This window comes from Centroberyx affinis, unplaced genomic scaffold (assembly GCF_046629955.1).
Source record: "Centroberyx affinis isolate AG114_WGS23_722 - 3 ecotype Tasmania unplaced genomic scaffold, CSIRO-AGI_Caff_v1 ptg005349l_1, whole genome shotgun sequence".
NCBI classification, from domain to species: Eukaryota; Metazoa; Chordata; class Actinopteri; order Beryciformes; family Berycidae; genus Centroberyx; species Centroberyx affinis.
This window is the reverse complement of record NW_027282670.1, coordinates 2,241-25,466: the sequence shown is the minus strand read 5'-3', so window position 1 is coordinate 25,466 and position 23,226 is coordinate 2,241. Positions and strand designations below refer to the sequence as shown.

At 45.8% G+C, this 23,226-nt stretch overlaps 1 protein-coding gene across 1 annotated transcript; it reads right to left on the bottom strand.

Annotated features, from left to right (window-relative positions):
• Positions 1–20,347, bottom strand: LOC139667174 (semaphorin-4C-like). The gene is given in 15 exon segments (XM_071546600.1): positions 1–896; positions 1,129–1,220; positions 2,027–2,184; positions 3,439–3,554; positions 6,847–7,060; positions 8,140–8,284; positions 11,548–11,723; positions 12,838–12,896; positions 12,899–12,935; positions 12,937–12,989; positions 14,719–14,838; positions 14,927–15,023; positions 15,447–15,545; positions 17,925–17,987; positions 20,207–20,347. Coding segments are annotated over 15 exon segments (2,466 nt in total).
• Between the last annotated feature and the right edge of the window lie 2,879 nt (positions 20,348–23,226).

Below are 23,226 nucleotides of genomic sequence, written 5' to 3'. Positions count from 1 at the left end.
CTAGACGGACGACTCCTCGGGGTTGGCGTCGGGCAGCACGCTCCTCTGCTGCAGCGTGCGCCTCAGCTCCTCCTTGAAGGGGCTGGAGTAGTCGTTCCCGCCCCCGCCCAGCCCCGCCAGCCCGCCGCCCCCAGCGCCAGCCCCGCTAGCCCTCTCCTCCCCTGCCGCGCTCAGGTTGAGGCGGATGTAGCCGTTGCTACCGGAGCCTCGGATATTGGTGAGGCTGAGGCGGCTGGGGGAGTGGATGGGCTGGCCGGGAATGGCGCTGGGCGACGCCGTGCTGCTCACGCTGCTGGGCCCCAGGGCGTGGCCGGGAACGATCTTCAGCGAGCCGTCCGAGTAGTAGTAGTTGGCGCCCGTCTCCCAGAAGCGGTCCTCGTCGCTCGGCATCTTGCTGGGCACGAAGGTGGGCGGCTCCTTGGGCAGGGTGATGGGGTAGACCAGGGTGCTCTCCAGCGGCTTCATGTCGGCCCCCTTGCCCAAAGCCAGCTTCAGCCTCCTCCGCAGGTAGAGCGCCGCCACCAGCAGCAGAAGACAGGCCGCCCCCAGGGTGATGACCAGCACCCAGAACAGCCCCATGCTGCCGTCCGGGGCGCGGGCCTCCATGAAGACCGGAGCGCTGGCCACCACGGCCACTTGGTAGCGCTCCGTCTGGAACTTGACGCCCTGCTCCTCGGAGTAGCAGACGTAGCGGCCCGCCTGCGTCTGGCCCGCCTCGGGGACCACCAGGGCCTTGAGGGTGCGGTCGAAGCGCGGCCCGCCGGCCACGGGGTCGCCCAGCTGGAGCTCGCGGTCGTTGAGGACCCAGCAGGGCCGGGCCAGGTTGGACACCAGCTGGCAGGGCAGCACCATGTCCGACCCCACCACCACCGTCACGTTACGGAGACGAGAGTGCTCTGCAGAGGGAAGAGTAGACAGGAGAGAGGGCGAGTGTCAACCTAAATAATTCTCATTCACATTCTCCTCCGACCCAACTCTCCTCCACTTAATTCAATATATTCAGCTCAATCCAAATTTATTCACTCATTCCACTTCAAGTTCATTCCCACTCCTTGCTGCTGACCGACCCCACGCACTGACACTCAAAGCCCACAAGGGGCCACTAGCGAGGCGTGGCCCTGCACTCACCGGGGCTGGGGATGGAGACGGGCTTGTCGAACTTGGCTTTACCCCGGCTGAACCTCTCCAGCATGAGGTCCTGTGACAGCGAGGAGGTGGGCCTTGGGGAACAGAGCAGAGCGCAGAGCGGAGGATTAATAATGGTCTCTCCTCACTGGAACGCCGGGACATTTCCACAGCAAGTACTACGGACTGCACCGGCCCATTGAGTATGAAGGTGGATAGAGAGAGAGAGAGGGAGAGGAGTATGTGTGTGTGTGTGTGTGTGTGTGTGTGTGTATGCACAGTTTGTATATGTAATAGTAATAATACTCACACATTTGATCTATAGAGCACTTATCAAAACAAAGATACACAAGATAAACACAAGATAAACACAAATGTCAGCATTGAATAAAAATGTCTATGTGTATACAATTAGACAGATGTATCGGCCTTTTATTAAAAATCAGATACCGCCCAGTCAATGTTGTCTACCTCCGATACGATGGAGGTTCCTCCCTGACCGCAGCTAGTCAATATGCTTTTATGATTATATTTATATCAGATGGCTGAGCAGAGAAATCTTTCCGGTGTGGTGTGGGAAGGAACAGTCTGTAAAACCTGCAGTGAAACCTGCCTTATTTTGCCTCAAGGAGCTGCTAACCCACCTAAAAGAAAAGAGTCTCAGTGGAGAGTTTTAGTGTCCTATGATGGTCTAGCAAGAATACAATCTGGGGGAACTACTGAAATCCTTATGTGTTTCGCATTTTTTGGCATGAAAATTTGAAGACACTGAATACAATATTGGCTATTAGCTGCTTGCCTTCAAAAACATCAGTATTGGCCTTCAAAAACCTGTATCTGTACCTGGTCTAAATCTAGTGTAGAATGTGAATGCATGGGTGCTTATATGTGCCGCGCTCACCCGCGGTGGAGGTCGATGCGGACGCAGGCCCGACCCTCGCTGTCCCAGGCGCAGTAGGGGTCCCGGGACAGCAGACAGTCTGGCTGAGACTGATAGCGGCTGCAGTTGGCCAAGGGCAGCTGGAGAACCTCCGAACGAGAGCCAATGTACAAATACTTCTACAGAGAGAGAGAGAGAGAGAGAGGGAGCAAGAGAGAGGGGAAGAGGACAAAGAACAGACCCAGCCGTGCATCCATCCAGAGACAGAAACCAGAGAGAGATGAAAAACAAGAAGAAAGATAAACAGAGAGAAAGAGAGAGAGAGAAAGAATGACTCAGTGAGGGGTTAGAGGAGATAATGGGATAATCACTCTCAATTACAATAACATTGTGGTTCCTCCCCTCCCAATCCAATCTGGGTTGCGCTCTTTTCGCAAAAGCTGTTATAAAATGTCTGGCCCCGGCTAAGCCAGCATTAATGAGATAAGCATTGGGCTTTGGGGCAGGGGGACGCCCAGTCAAAACAGCATCGATAGGCAGACATGCCAGCGGGGCCATGGGGACGGGGCCATCGCCAGCAGAGTGGCTCATCCAACAGGGCACAGAGATTGGGAAAACAACAGGGGCAGAGGTTCAATTCCCCGCTGCGGTGAAGGATTGTAATTACTGTTATTGTGAAAGGGGGTTTTGGATTCATGAGGCTGCACCTGATCTCGAAAAGGGCACTGCTGATAAAAACGTTTGCTGAACCGGTGGCACCGCACAGACTGCCTGCCTATTCTCGATGGATGTGTGATTCTAAGTGTCTGGAATAAAGGGTATTAACAGAAGAACAGAAGACAAATTCCCACTGTTATCGCTGAATACCAATGAACAAGTGATGCAACGCTCAAGCAACCTTCAAGGGATCACAAAAACTTGTCTGCGTCTTTCCGGGGATATGATATGATAATCTACATCACCGTGCTACATGGGGTGGCCGGGCGGTATAAAGTGCTGGATTAAAGCTACAGGGTTGGGTTCAATTCCCACCACTGTCAAAGAACGTTTTCCTCCATGGGGATCTCACTAGAGCTCCATGAACATAATATGCGCATCGCTATGTTTTACTCCGAGTGAATGGTACTCGGAATGGTCTGAAGCCCAAATTCAAATCATCCAGTAGAGGAAGGAGAGGAAGTAGTATGATGGTGTATACACAAATCACCTCTGGATCACTTTAGCCCGTCTGCCTTCCTCAAGACAAATTTTGCATGTCATTAACATACAAAACTTGTCTTGAGAGAGTGATAGACTGAAATGCCAACACAGGAAATTGTTGCAGAGGTGACTTCCTTCTTTATCTTGATGAAAACATTAGACTCCCTTTAGAAATGAATGGAAGTAGTGTCTTAAAAATAAATGAAATCCTGGAACCACCATCGTTTCCTTACCTTGGAGTGGGAGATGGTGAGGCTGTCCACCGGCTGGGCCGTCTCAAACAGCTGGATCTCCTCTATCACGTGGGCCTCGGAGCCCAGGATCACCACCCTCTGCAGCCAGCCCTCCGCTGCAGGACACAGAGCAGGGAGAGGAAGGAGGCTTCAGTTCACTCCACTTGTGTTCTGTTCAGTAAAACTTCCAATTCAAGTTCACTTCAATTCAGTTCACTGCAATGCAGCAGACTGTATTCATCCCCCGAGGGCAATTTCCATGCTGTGTATAAAAAATACATTTTGAAACGGATAGCTCCGGCTCTCAGCTCTGATTGGCTGAGTCGCGTTCAAAGCCGTTGCAAAATACCTGATAAATACACACCTTGACAGCATAACAGTTCATTTAAATATTAATGATATGATGTGATAATATATGAACCCACACCTGGGACTGCATAGCAGTTCATTTAAATATTAATGATATGCTATTGTAATATATTAACACACACCTGTGACTGCATAGCAGTTCATTTAAATATTCATGATATAATAATATATTAACACACACCTGCGACTGCATAACAGTTCATTTAAATATTAATGCTATAATATATTAATACCCACCTGTGACTACATAGCAGTTCATTTAAATATTAATGATATATTATAATATATAAACACACTTTGATGGCATATCACTTCATGCTCTAGCCAAATATCACTCATACTGCTACTTTGCAACCACTCTTTTTTTTAACAATTGTTAGCTATTATTCAAGAACTATGTTGCTTGTTGGAAAATAACATTTGACTTAAAAAAGATTTGTGTTCTTTTTTTTATGATAATGGTGTGTTACTGCCATTTAGTATTAAGCCTTGGCTTCATGTCGTGCCTATACCTCTTAGCTTGTCTAAAACCACTGCAAAGCCTCTCATGGCTTATTGCTTAAATATAGACACACGTTATACATAAAAGCATTAATCCCCATAGAAACAAAATCTCAGCTTACTTTGGATACATAACTAAATATAATAAATAATGCTTGCAGAGGCAGTGTAAACAGGATGCCTGCAAGTTTCATCAAGTAAAATGTCAGAATATTTAAGACCTTTTTAATGCCAGATGGATTGAAATATCACGCCACTTGTGCAACAGAAAAAGGCGTGAAAAGGAAAAACAACGAGACCGGACAGAGGTTTGCATTACCGGGCTGACTCCAGCTCACCAAGGAACAGTTTAAAGCTGAGTTTAAGACTTAAAACGCTACGCAAAGACCTTTAAATGCCTTGAAATGAGGTGGCATCACCTAAGACATGTGAGGACTCTGTCAGGACCTGCAGGCGAGCTGGTTAAGTGCGGTGCATGGGGAACTGATGCTGGAGGAGGAAGAGGAAGAGGAAGAGCTAGATCCTGTGCTCCTTTCATGTAGGGCATTGTGAACAAGGTTAGATCCCCCGTGATGAAAGGCGTTTGAGGCACAGCTGGTGGGGTGACCTTGATTTGGGAGTGTGTGTTTGTGTGTGTGTGTGTGTGTGTGTGTGTGCGTGTGTGCCCATGCAGTGGTGTTATGTGCTGATATGTGCTTTCTCTACCCCCTTCTCTAGCCCTCACAACTAAGAGACTGTCACGGATAATATGAAAGGCTAACCCGGTAGCCGTTGGGAGGCTAGGGGGAAGGGAATACGCACACACACACACACACACACACACACACACACACACACACAGACACGCACACACGCACAGACACACGCACACACACGCATAGCAAGCAGCAGGCATATCATCACACTCGCCTCTCGCGGCGTCAGGGACCAGTGTCGGCTAATCCCTCAATCCTGTAGCCCGGCTTTTTGAAAAACGCTCTCAACAAGCGCCCTCTCTCTCTTTCACTCTTCACATCAGCTGTCGCTCTGCTGCAGCTAATAGCTAATCAAGCCCGCAGCCCAATTGGCACTATGAGTGTGCGTCTGCCAAGGGCCCTGTTGAGTTTGTGCTGTGAAGCACGACAAGCGGGGATGACTGCGCTTGGCTCAGGGAATTCGCGTGTATCCGCATGTGTGCGTGCGCGTCCACGTGCGAGTGTGTGTGTGTGTCGCCGTACGTGTGTCCATGCGTGTGTGTGTGTGTGTGTGCGCGATGCTGGCAAGCAGAGGAGCCCTGAGTCCGCTGTTGTCACACTGTCAGTTGCCACAGTCACTCTGCCACTGCAGTGATCTGAATGGTAAGTAGCTCAGTCTCTCTCCATTCATGAGATGGGCTGCATTCAAATTCACATGCCCTGGAATCCACTGTCAGATTTGTGTTATTCAGGATTAAGGCTCCGGGAGGGCTGGCTGATTTTATATCCGTGCCAAAACAGAACATGTGCATATGGGCCCGATGGCTATTGACTACAGAGATTAATTAAGCTGTGCATACATACACATTTCCTTTGATGCATGAAGATGGATCCCAGCATGCAAATAAAGTCCTTAATTGAAACCCAGCTGAAGCCGGTCCAGATGGCATGTTGTTCCGTGCCGCCCCGCCCCGCCCCGACGCCACTACCTGTCCTTATCTCCTGCCACGGCCTAAAAACGCTCATCTCTTCCAGAAACACTAAGTACCCCCCTACCCCCACTCCCCACTCCCCACACGCACACACACACACCTCCCCCTTGCCTGCGTCTTCTTCCTCTGCTCTGAAGATGCTGCAGTCTTGTTTCTGTTTGTTTCCTGCCTGACTCTTTATCTAACGCTGCTCTATCCTGCATGATTATTCGACGGGAACATTTTGTTACGTCTGCCGTCTGGGTGCTGTGACCTCTGACCCTTTGCCTCCTCTCTATTAGTCGCTTGTAATGTGGTAATGTTGTAATGTAGGAATTTAAGCTCATAATATGGTATTCAGTGTAAGATGAGATGAAATGTGACTGAGTTGCAATACTTGAACTAGTAGTAAGTGGAAAGAATGAAAAGTACTAAAGGTATGAATTACAGCAGGTATGCAGGGTGTGCGAATTAACAGCAGCAGAGCATAATAACAAAGAAATGAATGGAAAATACGCATGTTACGAAAATATACAAAGGTCATGAAGCTAATGCAGTATGAAAATAAATGAAAAAAATATATACTATATACCGTATGTATGACAGATGGGTGGGAAATATGAGAATATTAAGGAAAAAAATGTACATTTACATCACATATCAGGATGTATTTGCATTACCTGGTCTACAGAAGACCATAGATATGTACAGAAAGAATTGATAGGAGTGTCAGCGAAATGACTAGAATGTAAAGTAGGGTTTAAATGATTTGGGTTTTTGAAGTCTGAACAATAGCGATATTTTAGGATATTTTGAGCGATATTTTGCACCGATATTCGGTTTCTTTAAATTTGACCGATTTTCATTTCCGTTAACCGTCATGTAAACTGCACCTGTGCCGATGAACAGCATGTTGTACGGCCTCTGGTCCAGGGCGTTGACCCGGTCCACCGCCAGCCGGGTGAAGTTGACGCCCTTGGTGAGCAGCAGGGGGCGAGCCAGAGCCTTGTCCTCCATCAACGGGTGCTTCTTGGCAAAGTTGAGCGTGGCGTCAGGCAGCTGCAGAGAGCTGTTATAACCATTCTCCCTGTCTGAGTTGGTTATACACTGCAGCATAGAGAGAGAGTGGAGAGAGAGAGAGAGAGAGAGGGAGAGAGAGAGAGAGAGAGGGGAATGGCAAAGGAAGAGAGAGACAGAGAAAGGGAGGGAAGAGAGCGAGGGAGAGAATGAGAAGGAGTAAGAGGGAGGGAGAAAAGGTGAGAGGTAGGGAGGTAAAGAGGGAGGTAGGGAGGGAGAGATGTTGAGGAAAGAAGAAAGGAATGGAGGAAAGGACGGAGGGAAGAGGGAGACAGAAGAGAGAGAGGGGAAGAAAGAGAGGAGGGAAGAAAGAAAGAGAGAGAGAGAGAATAAGGGGCAGGGGAAGGGAGGGAAGAGAGAGCGAGGGAGAGGGAGAGAAAGGTAGAGAGAGAGAGGGAGGGAAAAGCAGGAAGAGAAGGAGGGAATAAGGAGAGGGAGAAAGAGGAAGAGGAGGAAACTTGTTAGCTGCAGCTGGGACAGGCTGGCATGGCTTGTTGGCTCAGATGACTCCCCTCCCTCCCTCCCTCCCCTCCCCTCCCCTCCCCTCCCCTCCCCCCTCCGTTCTCCTCCTCTCTTTTTCTGCCGCTCTTTCACCGCTCTCTCACTCGCTCCTCCTCCTCCTCCACACTCCTCCGCCCGCCACCGTACCCTTTCCTCTCCTTCCGTCTTGCATCATTTCGTTCTCTCTCCCTTTCTTTTCTTGCCGTGCCAGCTTTTTCTCCTTTCCGCCTCCATCGCATCTCTTCCTCCCTCCCTTATTATCCCTCCATCCCTTCTCCTCCCCTTGATCCCTCCTTCTGTGATGCAGCGATGGATACAAAGGCGGGCAAACAAAAAACTTTATATTTTTAGAACAGTAATGATTTTGCTTTTATTCATTTGGAAAAAACCCTATTTCCCTGCAACTTAGAGCCGTCTGATAATACTATGGATTTACTGTAAGTCTCTATATTAGAGTTCCACTAATATGGGGTTTTCAAGCCTGATACAGATATTTTTCGGATTGATATGGACTCATATTTTGTGCCAACATTTTTAAATTTGACCATGTTCATACCCCCCCAAAAAATCCCCAGATTCAGTGTTTCCCAGCTTTCCCAGTGTCTCACCGCTCCAGGCCGTGGGACGGGGACGGCGCCGGTGTAGCGCCCCCACCTCTGGGACGCCTCCCTGTACTCCTTGTAGGAGCCCTCGAACACCTTCTTCACGTCGCCTATCTGGTACTGGCACACCGCCGACACGTCCACGTCGCCCCTGGAAAACAAGACCGGGGGGGGGGGGGGGGGGGGGAATCAGTGGTGTGCAAGAGCGAGAAATGACACTTTAACAGTCTTGGGGAAAACTTCAAAAAATGTAATAAAATGTAAGGATGTGAGATATACGCTGTATGAGATGAAATGCATGGAAATGTCAAGCTATATGTAGCATATAGCACATTGGGAGGATATTAGAATATGAAGGAAACAGTCGTGTTTGCATTTACATTTTTACAGATGGCCTCGCATACAGTATATACAGACTGTCAAGATATGCAGATGTGCATTAAAAAACTATTCACCTTAGCAAATATATTCTGTATTGATTAATTATACTATAAATATGTAATCAAACACACTGCATCATATCCGTCATATCAGAGGCATGAGGTTGATTGGCTGATTCTTAATAAAAGGCCAATCCTCAGAATCAAGAATGGATCCTCTGCACAGTTAGATTGCACATTGTATTTGCCTTGTGTATGAAATGTGCTATAATGAAGTTTGCCTTGTCTTGCCTAGATCTATGACAATTTTCATTTAATAAAGTGCAAGCTGTCGGTCAAACAAGAACTTCCTCTTCAAAGCAAACCAGGCAGGCCAATAACACAGGGCCAATATGAGCCCCACATATCGCCCTGATCCTACTGCATACACTATCCTCTATTCAGTGAGTTGAATGACTCAGCGCAGACACTTCCCCACTGTTTCTGCAGTGTGAAGCAGCTTAATGTACAAGTAATACACTTCCTGCGCAGGCCGCTGAATTGAGGCAATTGGTGATGTGAATCGGGAAATGCGTTTCATTTAATGGTAGGGTTGGGGGGGGTGTGGGATCTTCTTTTTTTTCATCCCGGGATCCAAACCGGGACTAAAATTGCACATTAAACGATACCAGCGCTCCTCACCTCACAACTGGCTTTGATTACATGTTCGTTCATTGGGGCGAAGACATTTTCCTGCACTCAAATTGACTGACTGAGCTGTTGATACAAAGACTGACAGTATATCACAGCTAAATGTGAGTTTTTGCAGCAGTAAAAGAGTTATTTACGCTGTAATATTTGTAAAGAGACATCTACTTTGAGTTGTATGAAAGATACAAAATCTATAATCTGTATGGCCAAAGTCACGCTGCTGTAAAGTCTTATTATCAGCCTTCTTTGAGTCAGACCAGACTATAGGGAAAATGCCTGTATTCTCTGTAACATGAGACAACTCGATGTACAAGTAATGCACTTCAGGACAGTGGGATGATAATGGAGTTAGAAAGTGACAAATGGTCCTAATTTACAGTCTTAATTCTGTTACTTATTGGAACATTCATTATGTGCTTCATCTGTAGGCATCTGGCGCTTGGATTCGCTGTTCCAAATTCAAATTAAGAGCGCTGTCAAATGTCAGTGTTTTTGTTCTTGACACAGGCGAACAGCAAAGGAGATTTCACATCCACTCATTCATATAGGCTGATTTGTTTTGTGAGGGAAGTGCTTTCCGAGACCGGAGCCGTATATTTAATGTGCGGCGGGGACACGTCAAACCCGAGGACAGCGCTGATGTCTCGGGGAGTTAAAAAGCTCGTCTATTCAGTCAGATTATGGCCTGAACTTCATCATTTACATAATGTCCAATTATCTTAATGTTATCTTTATCAAAGCCAGAGGGCTTTAAGGAATCCCCAGTGAGGCACACAGAGAAAAAAGGTTCTGCGTTTTTTTTTTTTTTTATCAGCAGTAGGAACTCTGGATCAAGAAAAAAATGCTTGAAGTTCAAAAGCTGGTTCCCTTTGTGATATGATATCTTATTGAAGAACACAAAAGACTCACATGAAAGAGCATTGCCCCGAGAAAGAGAAAGAGAAAGAGAAAGAGTGAGTCTCCAACTTTCCTGCCTATATATAACCTCCTGTCCTCGCTCCTATTTCAGTGTTGGGTGGTAACGAGTAGCTTGGTAATCAGAACTCAAGAATAAATTGTTACTTAATTTTACTCTATCCCACCCTCATCCCCCAGATAGTCTTCTTCATGTTTAATCATTGTCTTCCACTGCGCTGAGCTAGCTTAGATGAAAAATGGCAGAAAAGTGTATTTTCTCCCTGTGGAGTTTCCACTACTTTGATCAAGCTAAAGGATGACAAGAACATTAGACATCAACGCTGGTTGGCTCCCCCAGTCCTTCACACAAAAGTGCACAAGAGAGGTCATTTTGGGGGTGTAACACAAAAATAATGTAACTAGTAGTGGAATGAATACACATATGAGTATATGTGTAGTGTAGGTGTGTATAGGCATGCGTGCACGCGTGCATACTCAGCGTGTTGGGTCGGGGTGTGTGTGTGTGTCTATGTGCTTGTGGGTGTCACGGTTGGCATATGGGTTTATTCTTTTGAAAAGTATTTCTTATGTATGGTGCTCTATTCTATTAGTATCTTGTGCGCTATTGATGTGACCACCCATTGAAGTTGTGTGCTATGTATGTATGTGTGTATTGTAGGTGTGTGTATGCATGCATGCATACTCAGCACGTTGGGTCAGATTGTCTGTTTATGAGCTTGTGGGTGTTTCGGTCCGCATGTGGGCGTGTTCTATTGGAAATAATTGTATAGTGCTCTTTTCTGTTAGTACTTTGTGCGGTGTTTTGACCACCCATATATGCCGTGATGTGATGTTAATTTGTTTTTTGTTGTTGTTGTTTTTTTTCCGTATATTATTGTAACAATAAATAAAATGATTGAAAGAATGAATTACTGCTCCCAAGTAATGTCATAATACTGCTTTTGAAATGAGTAGTGAGTAATGAGTAATACATTACTAGTTTGGACTAACGAGTCCAACAGTGCACACCACTAGAGCTACAGTATCATAGGGATATTTACTATGGAAAAGTATCCAAAAGCCTTAAACTGCTGGAGTCTTACTATGAAAATTCATTTTCTCCTTGTTTATGTCTTTTTTTGCAGAGGAAATCAGTTGATCGTGCACTGATACGGTTTAGAAAAGTAAACAGAATGGTTTGAAAGCCTCTGAAACAGTGCGCTAAAACTCTCCTTTGAAACCCAGGATAATAAATATCATTAGAATAATAAAGCATATTCATGCACACTTGTGCAGAGTCTTATCAAAAAGTCCCATTAGAATCAGGATAAGGGTTTCCCATACACAAACAGTGCACTGATCAATTAAAGGAGAATATGTAATCAAACAAACTGCATCATATCCAACATATCAGAGGTGGACGACACCGGCCGACCGCCCGACTCACCACTGGGCGTGGAAGATGCCGTAGAAGGTGGTCCCCCTCCAGTCCTGCCCCGGCAGCGTGAACACGGCCCGCAGGTTGTTGAAGGCCACGTGGCGCTCGGGCAGGGAGCACTCCAGACGGGCCTTCTGGAAGGTGGTCCACTTCTTCTGCAGGGTCCTGGTGCCGCCCAGATCGCCCTGACAGACCACACAGTAGGGTTTATTGAATAGGGCACGACCAAAATGGGTTTTTGAACTGATGCTGCTGATAGCCAATATGCAACAGCTTCAATTTTGACCTTTGACCATTTTCATGCCAAAATAAAAGTATTCAGTTTGCCTCCGGAATTGTATTCTTGGTGGAAAAGCCTCTGAAACGGCATTCAGCCCATGAAACACTAAAACTCTCTATGAAAACCTAGGATGATGATAACTATAATACACAATAAACATTATATGTGGAATGATGATTAGTCCTTTCATATGGCATTCTGTGGGCTTCAGAGACACGTCTGCCATCCTCAGTGATTGTATGAGCAGTAAAAAAGGAATTTAAAAAATGCCCATATTACAGCATGAGATATAGATATTGTGTTGCTGCTGCAATAGCAATATCAACTGCATGTACTGAATTATGCATTGCTCTGGTGCACATCATGTGAGAGCATCTGCTTACACATTCAGAGAGCTTTATTGTTCATCACGGCGTCGACATTAAAGGGCACAGCGTGTACATTGTTTACTTTATTACACACATATCCTCAGACTGCGAACAATCCGGCATTCTGTTTGGTTTAAAGGTTACCGGGATTATTTAAGTGTGTCACCGTCCGCTGTGTAGAGTCATCTGCTGGACTCTGAACCCTGGCTGTGTTAATTAAAGTTCACTGAAATGATAAAGGACGAATAAGAGCAGCTCAAAGCCTCGCTGTTAGAAGGAAAATGTACTTTCCTGGAGGGTTCAACCCATATGGATTTTTTTTTTTTAGATTTGCTTCTTCTTCACAGTCGGATGGAAGCGCAGATGTAGACAGAGAGAGAGAGCAAAGTTACATTTTCCATATAAGCGCGCTGAGAGTCCAATATCAACCCAGCAGGTTCGCGGTGCAGGTTCAGCCCGTTTTTTTTTTACTTGACCAAACAAAGCGGAGACAGCTCCTAATTGAATCTGCCGCGGATCAGATCAGATCAGATTAGCGCCTTTAAGCCCGGCGAGAGAGGCCAAGCGCTTTCGTTTCGGAGCGATTCCGCGGCGGGCTGGGGGGGGTGTAAAAGCATGGCGTGTGTGTGTGTGTGTGTGTGTGTGTGTCACCTTGCAGACGCGGGCCACCCTGGCCACCGTGAGCTCCGTGTCGCAGTCCAGCTCCAGCCCCGCTCGCTGAAGAAGAAGTAGATCTTGTCGTCGTCGCCCTTCCTTGCTGCCGCTGCTCTCCCTCACCAGGGCCGAGCCCACGAAGTCCGGCTCTGTCACACACACACACACACACACACACACACACACACACACACACACACACACACAGGAGAGTAGTATTAGAGGGAGTGTTTACACATGATTGCAAAGACATAGATCACAGCCGAGCAAATACACAGAGAGACTCACCCCATAGGTGCGTTTGAATCATTGAGTCACACACACACACACACACACACACACACACACACTCGTCACCTCCTCCCCATCTCATTCCCTGCCGCTCTCCTCATCTCTCTCTCTCTCTCTCTCTCTCTGTTTTCTATTATCCCTCTCTCCGTCGCCTCATCTCTCCTTCACCTCATCTCTCTCTCTCTCTCTGTTCCCTATTAGCGCTCCATTTCTTCTCTCTCTCCCTCACAGCCCTCCTCTCTCTCTCTCTCTGTCTCCCTCCATCTCTCTCAGGTTCTCTGTATATGCAGTCCTCATTAGGGTTCGACTGATACGGGTTTGTAATTTTGGACTGAAGCTGCTGATAGCTTCAAGTTTGACCTTTTTTTGTGATGAAATATTTAAAAAAAAAAAGTTACAAAGGTGCAGTGTTTCTTGCAGAGTTTTGTTCTTTTCGTGGTGGAAAAGCCTCTAGACACTGAAACTCTCCATTGAAAGCCAGATTAATGAAACCTCCATCATATCAGAGGTGGTCTGATTTTTAATAAAAGGCCTGAAACATGTGAAAACCCATATATCAGTCTAAACCTATAGGCCTCATCTGTATGTCCCTCCTCTCTCTCCTCCACTCTCCATTCCCCTCACCTCTCCCTCGATCCGTCCGGTCCTAATGTCCTGTTCTTTCATCACCCGTGTTTCCCGCTGCGATTTCATCCTCTTCTCTCCCCTCCATTTCTCCCCGAGTCGCTCACTCCGTTCCTCCACCTCCTCCCTCCCTCCCCCGCCAGATAATGATCCGTTCCTTTTTTTTCCTGGCTCTTTCTCTCCATGTGCGCCTCATTTCCTGCACCCATCCCTCCCCCCCCCCCCCGTTCTTTTGCATCGTTTCGTGCTCTTTTATACTTTTTCTTTCCCGTCTGTCCTCTTTTTTAAGGTTTTTTCTCATCCGTGCCTTTATTGCCTCGCTGCCTCTAGCACTACTAGGTAGAGTTAGGCTGACATATTGGTTTGCCAATATCGTCTTTTTAATAAAATTCGGATGTCAGCCAGTCAGTGTTACACACCTCTGATATGACGCAGTTCATTTGATTCCACATTTATTGTATAATTGGTCAATACTACACTGGTTGTCTATGGGAAGCCTTTAATCTGATACTTTGATTGCCATATTTTCATTGGATGCCACACAAGTACGCATGAATATTTGTTTGTCTTTTTCTTCTTCTTGTTCTTCTTCTCCTCATTATTACTATTATTAGTATTATCCTGGGTATCAGTGGAGAATTTTAGTGTCCCAGTTTCAGAGGCTTCTCCACCCTGACAAGAATACAATTCTGGGGGAAAAACTGAACACTCCAATTCAAAAAGATTCAAAGATATTGAATGCTGGCGCAAATTACTGGCTTTTGGCAGCTTCAATCCAAACACGGTGGTACTCTACCCTTCCTCACTCTTAAAAAAACGAATGTGTCCTATTTTGTGTTGGGATAACACACAGAACCCCAGCCAAAGTATTGAAAATAATGCACAATAACAGTCATTTCGCAGTGATTTTCCTCCCGTCTCTCCCTCCATCCCTTCCTCTCTCTCTCTCTCTCTCTCTCTCACCGTTGAGCCAGGCGGGCAGGTATTCGCTCTTCATGCTGTAGTGCTGCTGGCCCAGGTTCCTCAGGATTACCGGCTCCGTACCCAGGAAGTTGTTGAGCGTTGCGGAGTACAGCTCCTTATCTGGACCGGCAACATGCATGCTGGGGTTTAGATCCGTTTTTTAAACATGCAAATATACTATAATTAATGCACACACACACATACTCACCCACGATCAGGCCAGTGTGGCCCTTGGCAGGGTCGTAGGGGCACTTGCCCTTCCCATCCTCCAGGGCGGCGGTGTTGAGGCTGAAATAGTCTGCGTTCTGCACACACACACACACACACACACACACACACACACACACACACACACAAGGAGAGACACATTTTGTCAGCGGTCAGTATGTGTTATGACACAGCTGCAAGCTCTGTCTGTCCGTGACAAGGACCATAGCCTCAATCCTCGCCATGTTGTCTTATCACGTTGCTGTCACACACACACACACACACACACACACACACACACACACACACACACACACACAGGATTTCTGAACCTGCCACACACACTCACATCCAGCCCGACCCAGCGTGAGCTACTTTTTTTTTTCCATTGCATTTATTTTTATTTTGTGACACTGGTCTTCGCCTCGGGTCAGACGGCAGACATCTCGAGTTGACACCTGTCAGCACCGGCTAGCTATGACGCACTGTCTGGAGACACACACACACACACACACACTTACCACGTAGGTGCATTTTGGCTGGAAGGCGTAGGTGCCGCAGGTGTAGAGGTGTGTGTGGTTGTAGCTCTGCAGGAAGCGGATGTAGTTGAAACACTCGGTCTGTGGAGGAGAGAGGGGAAGAGTTGTTCTTCTTCTTGAAGGGGAATTTCACCTCTGGACTGTATTGTCCTCCGCCTGGGTGGATTTTATTCCACCCTGCAGATTTTCAGCGTGGTCTTAAGTTCTTTGGGGATTGGGTCTTACTGTAATGCTTTGCTTTCATGTGAATTCCTGTAAATCCGTATTCACCTGGAATAACCTGGAAACTAGGGTTAGACCGATATACCGGCTTGCTGATATTGGCCTTTTATTATGTAGAGTTTTAGTGTTCCATGGTCTAAATGCTGTTTCAAAGGCTTTTCTACCCTGCTAAGAATTTTTTTTTTTTACTATTTTGCATTTTTTGGCATGAAAAAGGTCAAATTTGAAGATACTTAATATTGGCAGTCCAAAAACTTTGGTATCGACCTTCAAAAATCCATATGAACCTTCCAGGAAACTACATTTTCTCCAACAGTATCCCTCAGTAAGGTTTGAGCTGCTCTTATTTGCCCTATTATGTGCTTATTCCTCATTTCAGTGAACTTTAATTAACACAGCCAGGGTTCAGTCCAGCAGATGACACTACTCAGTGGACAGTTACACACTTAAATAATCCCAGTGACCTTTAAACCAAATAGATCTTGCTCACAGTTTGAGGATATGTGTGTAATAAAGTAAACAATATACGCACTGTGCCCTTTAATGTTGACGCCGTGATGAACAATAAAGCTCTTTGAATGGAGCTGAAAGCAGATGCTCTCACATGATGTGCACCAGAGCAATGCGTAATCCAATACATCCAGTTGATATTGCAGCAGCAACACAATATCTGTATCTCACAGCTGTAATATGGGCATTTTTTAAATTCCTTTTTTACCGCTCATACAATCACAGAGGATAATAAGACTGAGGAGCGTCTGGCAGACGAGCCTCTTTCAAGCCCACAACTACATTATTGTATGAAAAGACTAATCACTGAATCCGGCGGCAGGCGGTGTAAACACCATATGGCTATTCTTGCATAGCAGGTAAATGTATTCCCACTACATATATACACAGTTACTGAATGTTTCAAACTGGGATAAAGAGCGATAAGTCACAGTAAATCTACTTTTCTTAGTATTTTTTCGTAGTCTGTAGCTTTCTATGAGATCTGCCATTTAGTGTGAAACAAATGCTCTGCACTTTACTTCCCATCACTGAGGATATAAGTTAGTTGGTAGGAGCCAAAAGAGAACTCTCCTGATCACAGCCCATTAGACGATAAGGACCAGGCCAAAGCAGGCAAACCATCCATTTTAAGGAGATGAATTTAGAACTTGCATGAAATTTTAATAACTAATTAAAGCGCTGGAGTATTTTTAGAGCTCGGGTTAGGGTTACTTATTCCTAGGCAAGTGCTTCTACTTCAGCTTGAGTCCAATTTAACTGAAGCAGCAGTGAAATATTTCTCTTTCCACTTCTGGTTTAAGCCACGCCAAAAGTTACTGTTGTGCAATGAGACGATTGGAAGCTCATTTTCCACAAAGCCGATGTGTTTCTATAAAATATTAAACTAGGCTTTAAAAAAATCATATTCCAAATGCACATTAGGCAGCAGTGAGAAGCTCTTGTTGTGGCTGAACAGCAAGGCTGGGGGCCACTAGACTGTCTGTGTTGACACAGAACACCTCAAGGTAAAACTAAACGCTCATAAGCCTTAACCCCACATGAGCTAATGGTGGATTAAGATAACGATGAATTTATGAAACAATCATAAGTTACTTCTCATCTTATAAACATTCATTCATCATTAGCAATGAGATTAGTTAAATTTTTATATCTGATTCATAAGTGAAGAATTCTGCTGCTGCTGTGGCACATCATTTGTCCATCATTACCTAATGTTAATACATGCATAGTTATACCTACATTATTTTATACTGATGATACATAAATTATGTGTTGATCAACAAATCATTCATACATCATCAGTAACAATAATGATAACTATATAGGTTCCTAAAGAATGGTATGTAGGTCTAATGATGTACTAGCAATAGTATTCTTCATTAAGTCATTGCGTGTTAAGGCTTCTATTCTATTCTATTCTATTCTATTCTATTCTGTTCTATTCTGTTCTGTTCTGTTCTGTTCTGTTCTGTTCTGTTCTGTTCTATTCTGTTCTGTTCTGTTCTGTTCTATTTTATTCTGTTAGAATATGATCTGATATGAGACCATTTTTGTAGCAAAAGATTAAAGACAAAACACTTCCTGAATTGAGCCTCCTTGAAAATGAACTGAGCCCAACCAACTAATGTAATGAATGGAAGGTTGCCGGTTCGAATCCCTCGACCGGCTTGGGAAAATGTGGTTGAGTAAAGTCAGTGAGTAACGCTGCCCCCCCCTGTCCCTCACCTGGTTGTTCTTCCCCTTGGCAGCACACTCCCTCTTCTTATCCTGAGGGGCTGGCCAGTCGATCTGAGAGAGGGAGAGAGAGAGAGAGAGAGTGAGAGAGAGAGAGAGAGAGAGAAAGAGGGTTAGGGGTTAGGGATAGGGATGTGATGAGAACAGTACCAAAACAAGACAACAGTACAACATGTCGTCCCCTACTAATGCTGCAGTTGCCCTTTGGGCCAATCAGTAAATAAACGAAAAAGCATTAGCAGAGAAAACTGTTCGAGAAACTCAAAATGGCGGAAAATCCATTATGGTCCTGGAGGCAGATTTGTAGAGGAAGGATCGCTGGATACATGAGCACCAAATGTCACGTCATTTGAACTTGGAGTATGGGAGATGTGGCTGGTTATTAAAAGTTTTCATTTTGATGAATAATTGTAGCGCCCCCCCCCCCCCCCCCCCCCCCCCCCTTAGGGCCAATCTGTGATATTTTGAAAAAGCTTCTTCAAAATCTGATCAGTGGCGGGGAACAACAGAAGAAAATAATGTGGAGGGAAAACACTTTAGAAATAAACAGAAAAAAACAAAACCTGATTAAAAAAAAAAAAAAAGAAAAAACATATCTTATAAGAATGGAAGGATAGAACGGAGGAAAAGAATATTCAGTCGACCGTATTATTTCTCATTCTCATGCTGTACTAGTCAACCAGCCTCGACTTAAATGCAATTTAGCGAAAGAAAGAGAGACACGGGAAAGAAAGAAAGCAAGAAAGAGTAACAGACGAGGGAACAAAGAGGGCGGGTGTTGAGAGACGGATGGGCAGATGGCAACAGAGGAGCGGACTATTCCCTGCACCTCCGTCAGTCATTTTTCAGACAGCCTGTGTGTGTGTGTGTGTGTGTGTGTGCATCTGTGTGTGCATCTAATAACTGCTCATTACGGAGCTAAATCAGATAACAATCCCCAAACCGCTGTGGGCCGCTTGCTGCACCTTCATTGGACTGCTGTATTTGTATTGATCGCAATACAGACCAATTACTGAGGGAGCAAAGCAAAACCAGATTGAGTCACTGAGGCTTCTGAATGTGTGTGTGTGTGTGTGTGTGTGTGTGTGTGACAAGTCAAGGGTATTTATAGAGCGCTTTAACAAACAGGTTCGCCACAAAGTGCTTCACAGAAAACAAGGGACACAAAAACAAATAAAGACGAGGCCAATAAAAGAAACAAGAGTTCATCACGCACTCCAAGAGTGCGTGATGTGTGTGTGTGTGTGTGTGTGTACGTGCCTGTGTACACACACACACTAAGTGGATTATGTTAGTACCGAAATGAGTGGAATATTGGAGCTCATAGCTGCACATATGATCCTGATATTCGGCAGCTTGTCCGCAATATTGTTGTTAGGCTTTTAGCAACTGATGACATGAAGGGCTGCCAGATAATGTAATAATATGTTCAAAAGAAATCTCTCAAAGTGAGTCAAAAATGTATTAATAGTATTGTAATATTCTTTTTCTGGTTTATGTAATACATTGTTAAATAACTTTAATTGTTGCAATATCAGTCTGAAGATGTTATTACATTGTCTGGCAATTTATTCCATGACGCTGAAGCCATGTGAAAACCTCATAACTCCAGTTTGGTGATTCTTTTGGTGGTTTGAACTCCAATTGAAGGATTACATGCTACTCTGTGGGCTGAACACATTTTATGACACTTGGTTTATGAAGCCCTCTCAAACCCCATTGGATAAACTCAGAGAGACAGTCAAGGCAGTCAAGGCTGTTTATCTTGGAGGTTTTCACCTGTAAGCAGCAATTAAGAAGTCTTATTACATTATTTATTACCCATTTAGAGGAACATTTTTATTACATTTGGAGAAGGTATTCAATTATTCAACAGTTTATAGTACAGCATCAGTTGCTACAAGATGTAAAGATTTAATAAGAGAAGAGCGGGCCTGACAGCTAGTGTGATTCAGTCTACTGTAGCTCGGTAATGTCAGGTGGGTGATGTAACGGGAACAAAGCTTTTTGTGTTTTGGATGTCCTTGAATCACGCTGAACCTCTGGAATAATTGACTTGCAGGTTTATCCAAAAATGGGCCAAATAATGGAATAAAATCAGGTCAGCGGTTCAGTTATGCAGCCAGAGATGACGCTTTATGTTCCTTCCCTTCCCTTCCAAGTTGAACCTCTAATATCTGAATAGTATAAAGTGTTTCTCATGTGTGTGTGTGTGATGAGATGATGCTCTTTTGCTCCTCAACTGTCCATGATGACGTGTGTGTGTGTGTCACCTGTGGCCGGAGCTGCCTGCTGATGTCGTTGGGGTCCAGGGCGAACAGGGTCTCCCGCGCCCCGACGTACAAAACCCTCTCGTGGTCGGACAGCGTCAGCATGCTGTAGTTCCACACTCCCTGCACGCTGAACCTCGCCATGCTGTCCAACACATCTGGATCAGAGAGACACACACACACACACACACACACACACACACAGACACAGAAACACATCATCAGCGTTTACGCCTGCGTTACGATCCGATCTCCGCCGGACAAAACCCGGAGGAAAAAAACTCTCTCTCTCCGCCGGGCCTGCCAGGAAAACGGAGCCAAAAATATGGACATTTCTTGTCATCGTTTCTGCTGCCTCCTACTAGAGAGCGGGGGGGGGGGGGGGGGGGACGACTCAACTGTTGCACCTGCCACGTTTGGTTTTGTCGACAACAGGCGGACTTAGTAGTAGGGCCTAGTAGCGAGAGTGTGCGCGGAAAATGAAATCCGATCACAGTGCAGACAGAATGCAGATCGCGAGGATGCATGTAATCGCATAGAAATAGTGCGATCGGATTGGCTCATTATCCTGGAAAGCACATCCAGGAGGCAGATCGCTCCGTAACACCGGGTGTAAATGAGGTGTTTTACTTTGATTGGGCTATTAGGCGGATTATAAATGGAGTTTTTAGGCTCCGTGTAAACGCAGCTATTGATTACTCCACATCAAATAGCTGAGTCAATCCAATTTATCTCAGGACGGCCTCATTCATCTCGAGGATTGTCTGTAATTTTTTTTTTTTTTTTTTTGGTGTTGCGTCTCGTTTTGCTGCCCGGAGACCGACGGCAAACAATCTCAAAGGGATTATGGGAGAATCACCAAAAAAAAAAAAACGCTCTCTCCACGCTGCCGTCTGCGAGATTTGCTGTTCAGCTGGAAAGCGGAGCCGAGGCTTTCTTTCATGAAACATTTAAAGAGATGCACCCACTGTTTTGGTGTTAAGTCTCAGATTCACACACACACACACACACACACACACACACACACACAGACTGCAGGCTTTCACATTTGTAATGCATGGTGGCCAATTCCTAATAAGACATTCACAACTCAGACTCACAGACACACACACACACACACATGCCCCTCCCCCCCGCCACAAACACACATACACACACACACACACACATAAAAAACAAACATACACTAACATAATGTGTGGCAGCAGACGCCTAATAATACATTCAAACAGACACACACACACGCACACACACACACACACCATTCAATCCCCCGACCAGCATACAAACAAACTAATGGTGCAGAGCCGGAGAGGGAGACAGAGGAAGAGGGGGGGGAGAGAGAGAGAGGAAGAGAAACAGGGGCGGAAAGAGACAGAAAGAGAGAGAGAGAGAAAGAGACAGAGAAAGAAAGAGAGAGAGAGAGAGAGAGAGAGAGAGAGAGAGAGGAGGACGGTGTTTCGTTTTCATTATCCGCCCTCTTGTTGCCTGTCGTGTCGCCTTGTTCACTCTCTTTCTCTCCCTTTTCTCCGGGGCGGACGGAGTGTGCGCAAAATGTGAGGCGACGACAGCCCCGGCTGCCGGTAATGTGATCTCATGAATTGAATGAAAATATATATATTTTCTCTTCTTCTTTTCTGGAGGATGAATGTTTCCCCCTTCCTTCACTGGTTTTTTTTTTTTTTTTACGGCTGAAAATAGCAGCTGAAATCCGGGGAGGGGAACGGCGGGGACCGGTGTGATTTATGGTGTGACTAACTGCTCATGTGACGCTGTGGCCTAGTTGGGACTAGATAGACTTATATACATGGAGAGGGATATACTGGATGAAGGAGGTGTGTGTGTGTGTGTGTGTGTGTGTGTGTGTGTGTGTGTGTGTGTGCGCGCGCGACCGATATGGGATATTGAAACCGCTACTTTTACATTGAGGCTGCTGATAGCTGGCATTCTGTATCTTTATTTGTCCATTTTCATACCAAAAGTTACAAAATATGAAGGATTCAGTGTTCTCCCCCCAGATTTGTATTCTTGTCAGCGTGCAAAAGCCTCTGAAACAGCATTTAGACCATCATGGGATGCTAAAACGCTCCATTAGCACCCTACAGGTCAGCTCCCAGGTGCGGCTGTGTGTTACATTGTGAATGTGAAGCGGGACATTCTGTCAAAATCTTTCCTAGATAAATAAAAGAGAGGCGGGACGCCGTGAGAGGCAGAGGGGGACGGAGGGAGAGGAGGGAATAAGCAAGGGAAGGAAGGGGGATAAGCAGTGAACTCGGCTTATTATCTGAAGAGCAGCGGTGTATAAACATTGGAGGGTATGTACGGACGAGCGAGCTAGATGAGAGTGAGTGAGGAGCGAGAGAGAGAGAGAGAGAGAGAGAGAGAGAGAGAGAGGGTGAGAGAGAGAGAGAGAGAGAGAGACGAGGGTGTCCTCAGGGGAGAACTGAGCACATCTGCTATGTTCCACACAGCCAGGCAAAAAAACTCCAGAGCTGACACACTTACTGAGGTGCTCGCACGCATACACACACACACACACACACACACACGCACACACACACACACACACAGAGCGAGGCACGTGCCTTCACGCACAGACAAGTGCGCGTGTGGACACATGTACACACAAAGTATACACAGGCTCGCATGTGTAAGCGAGAAGACACATTGCATTTGCAGACACGCACACACACACACACACACACACACTCCTGTAGAGTTCTCCAGGGTACCTGCTCAGCGACTAGAACGTCTCTCCACCAACGGAGGGAAAGTTTTGCTCTCTGGGCTCCGAGCGCCTTGTTTGAAGTGATCAGCGACTCTGTCATTAAGAGGCGATACGGGCCGACGCATTTACCATCTGCCACCACACTGTGGCAGGCCTGAGGCTACCTGCTGCGTGTGTGTGTGTGTGTGTGTTTGAGAAAGAGAGAGACCTCAAGACCTTTACAATGCTACATTGAATTGAATGTAAGACCAATTTAAAAAACACACTATAAATGGGCAGAATAAGAAAAACCACA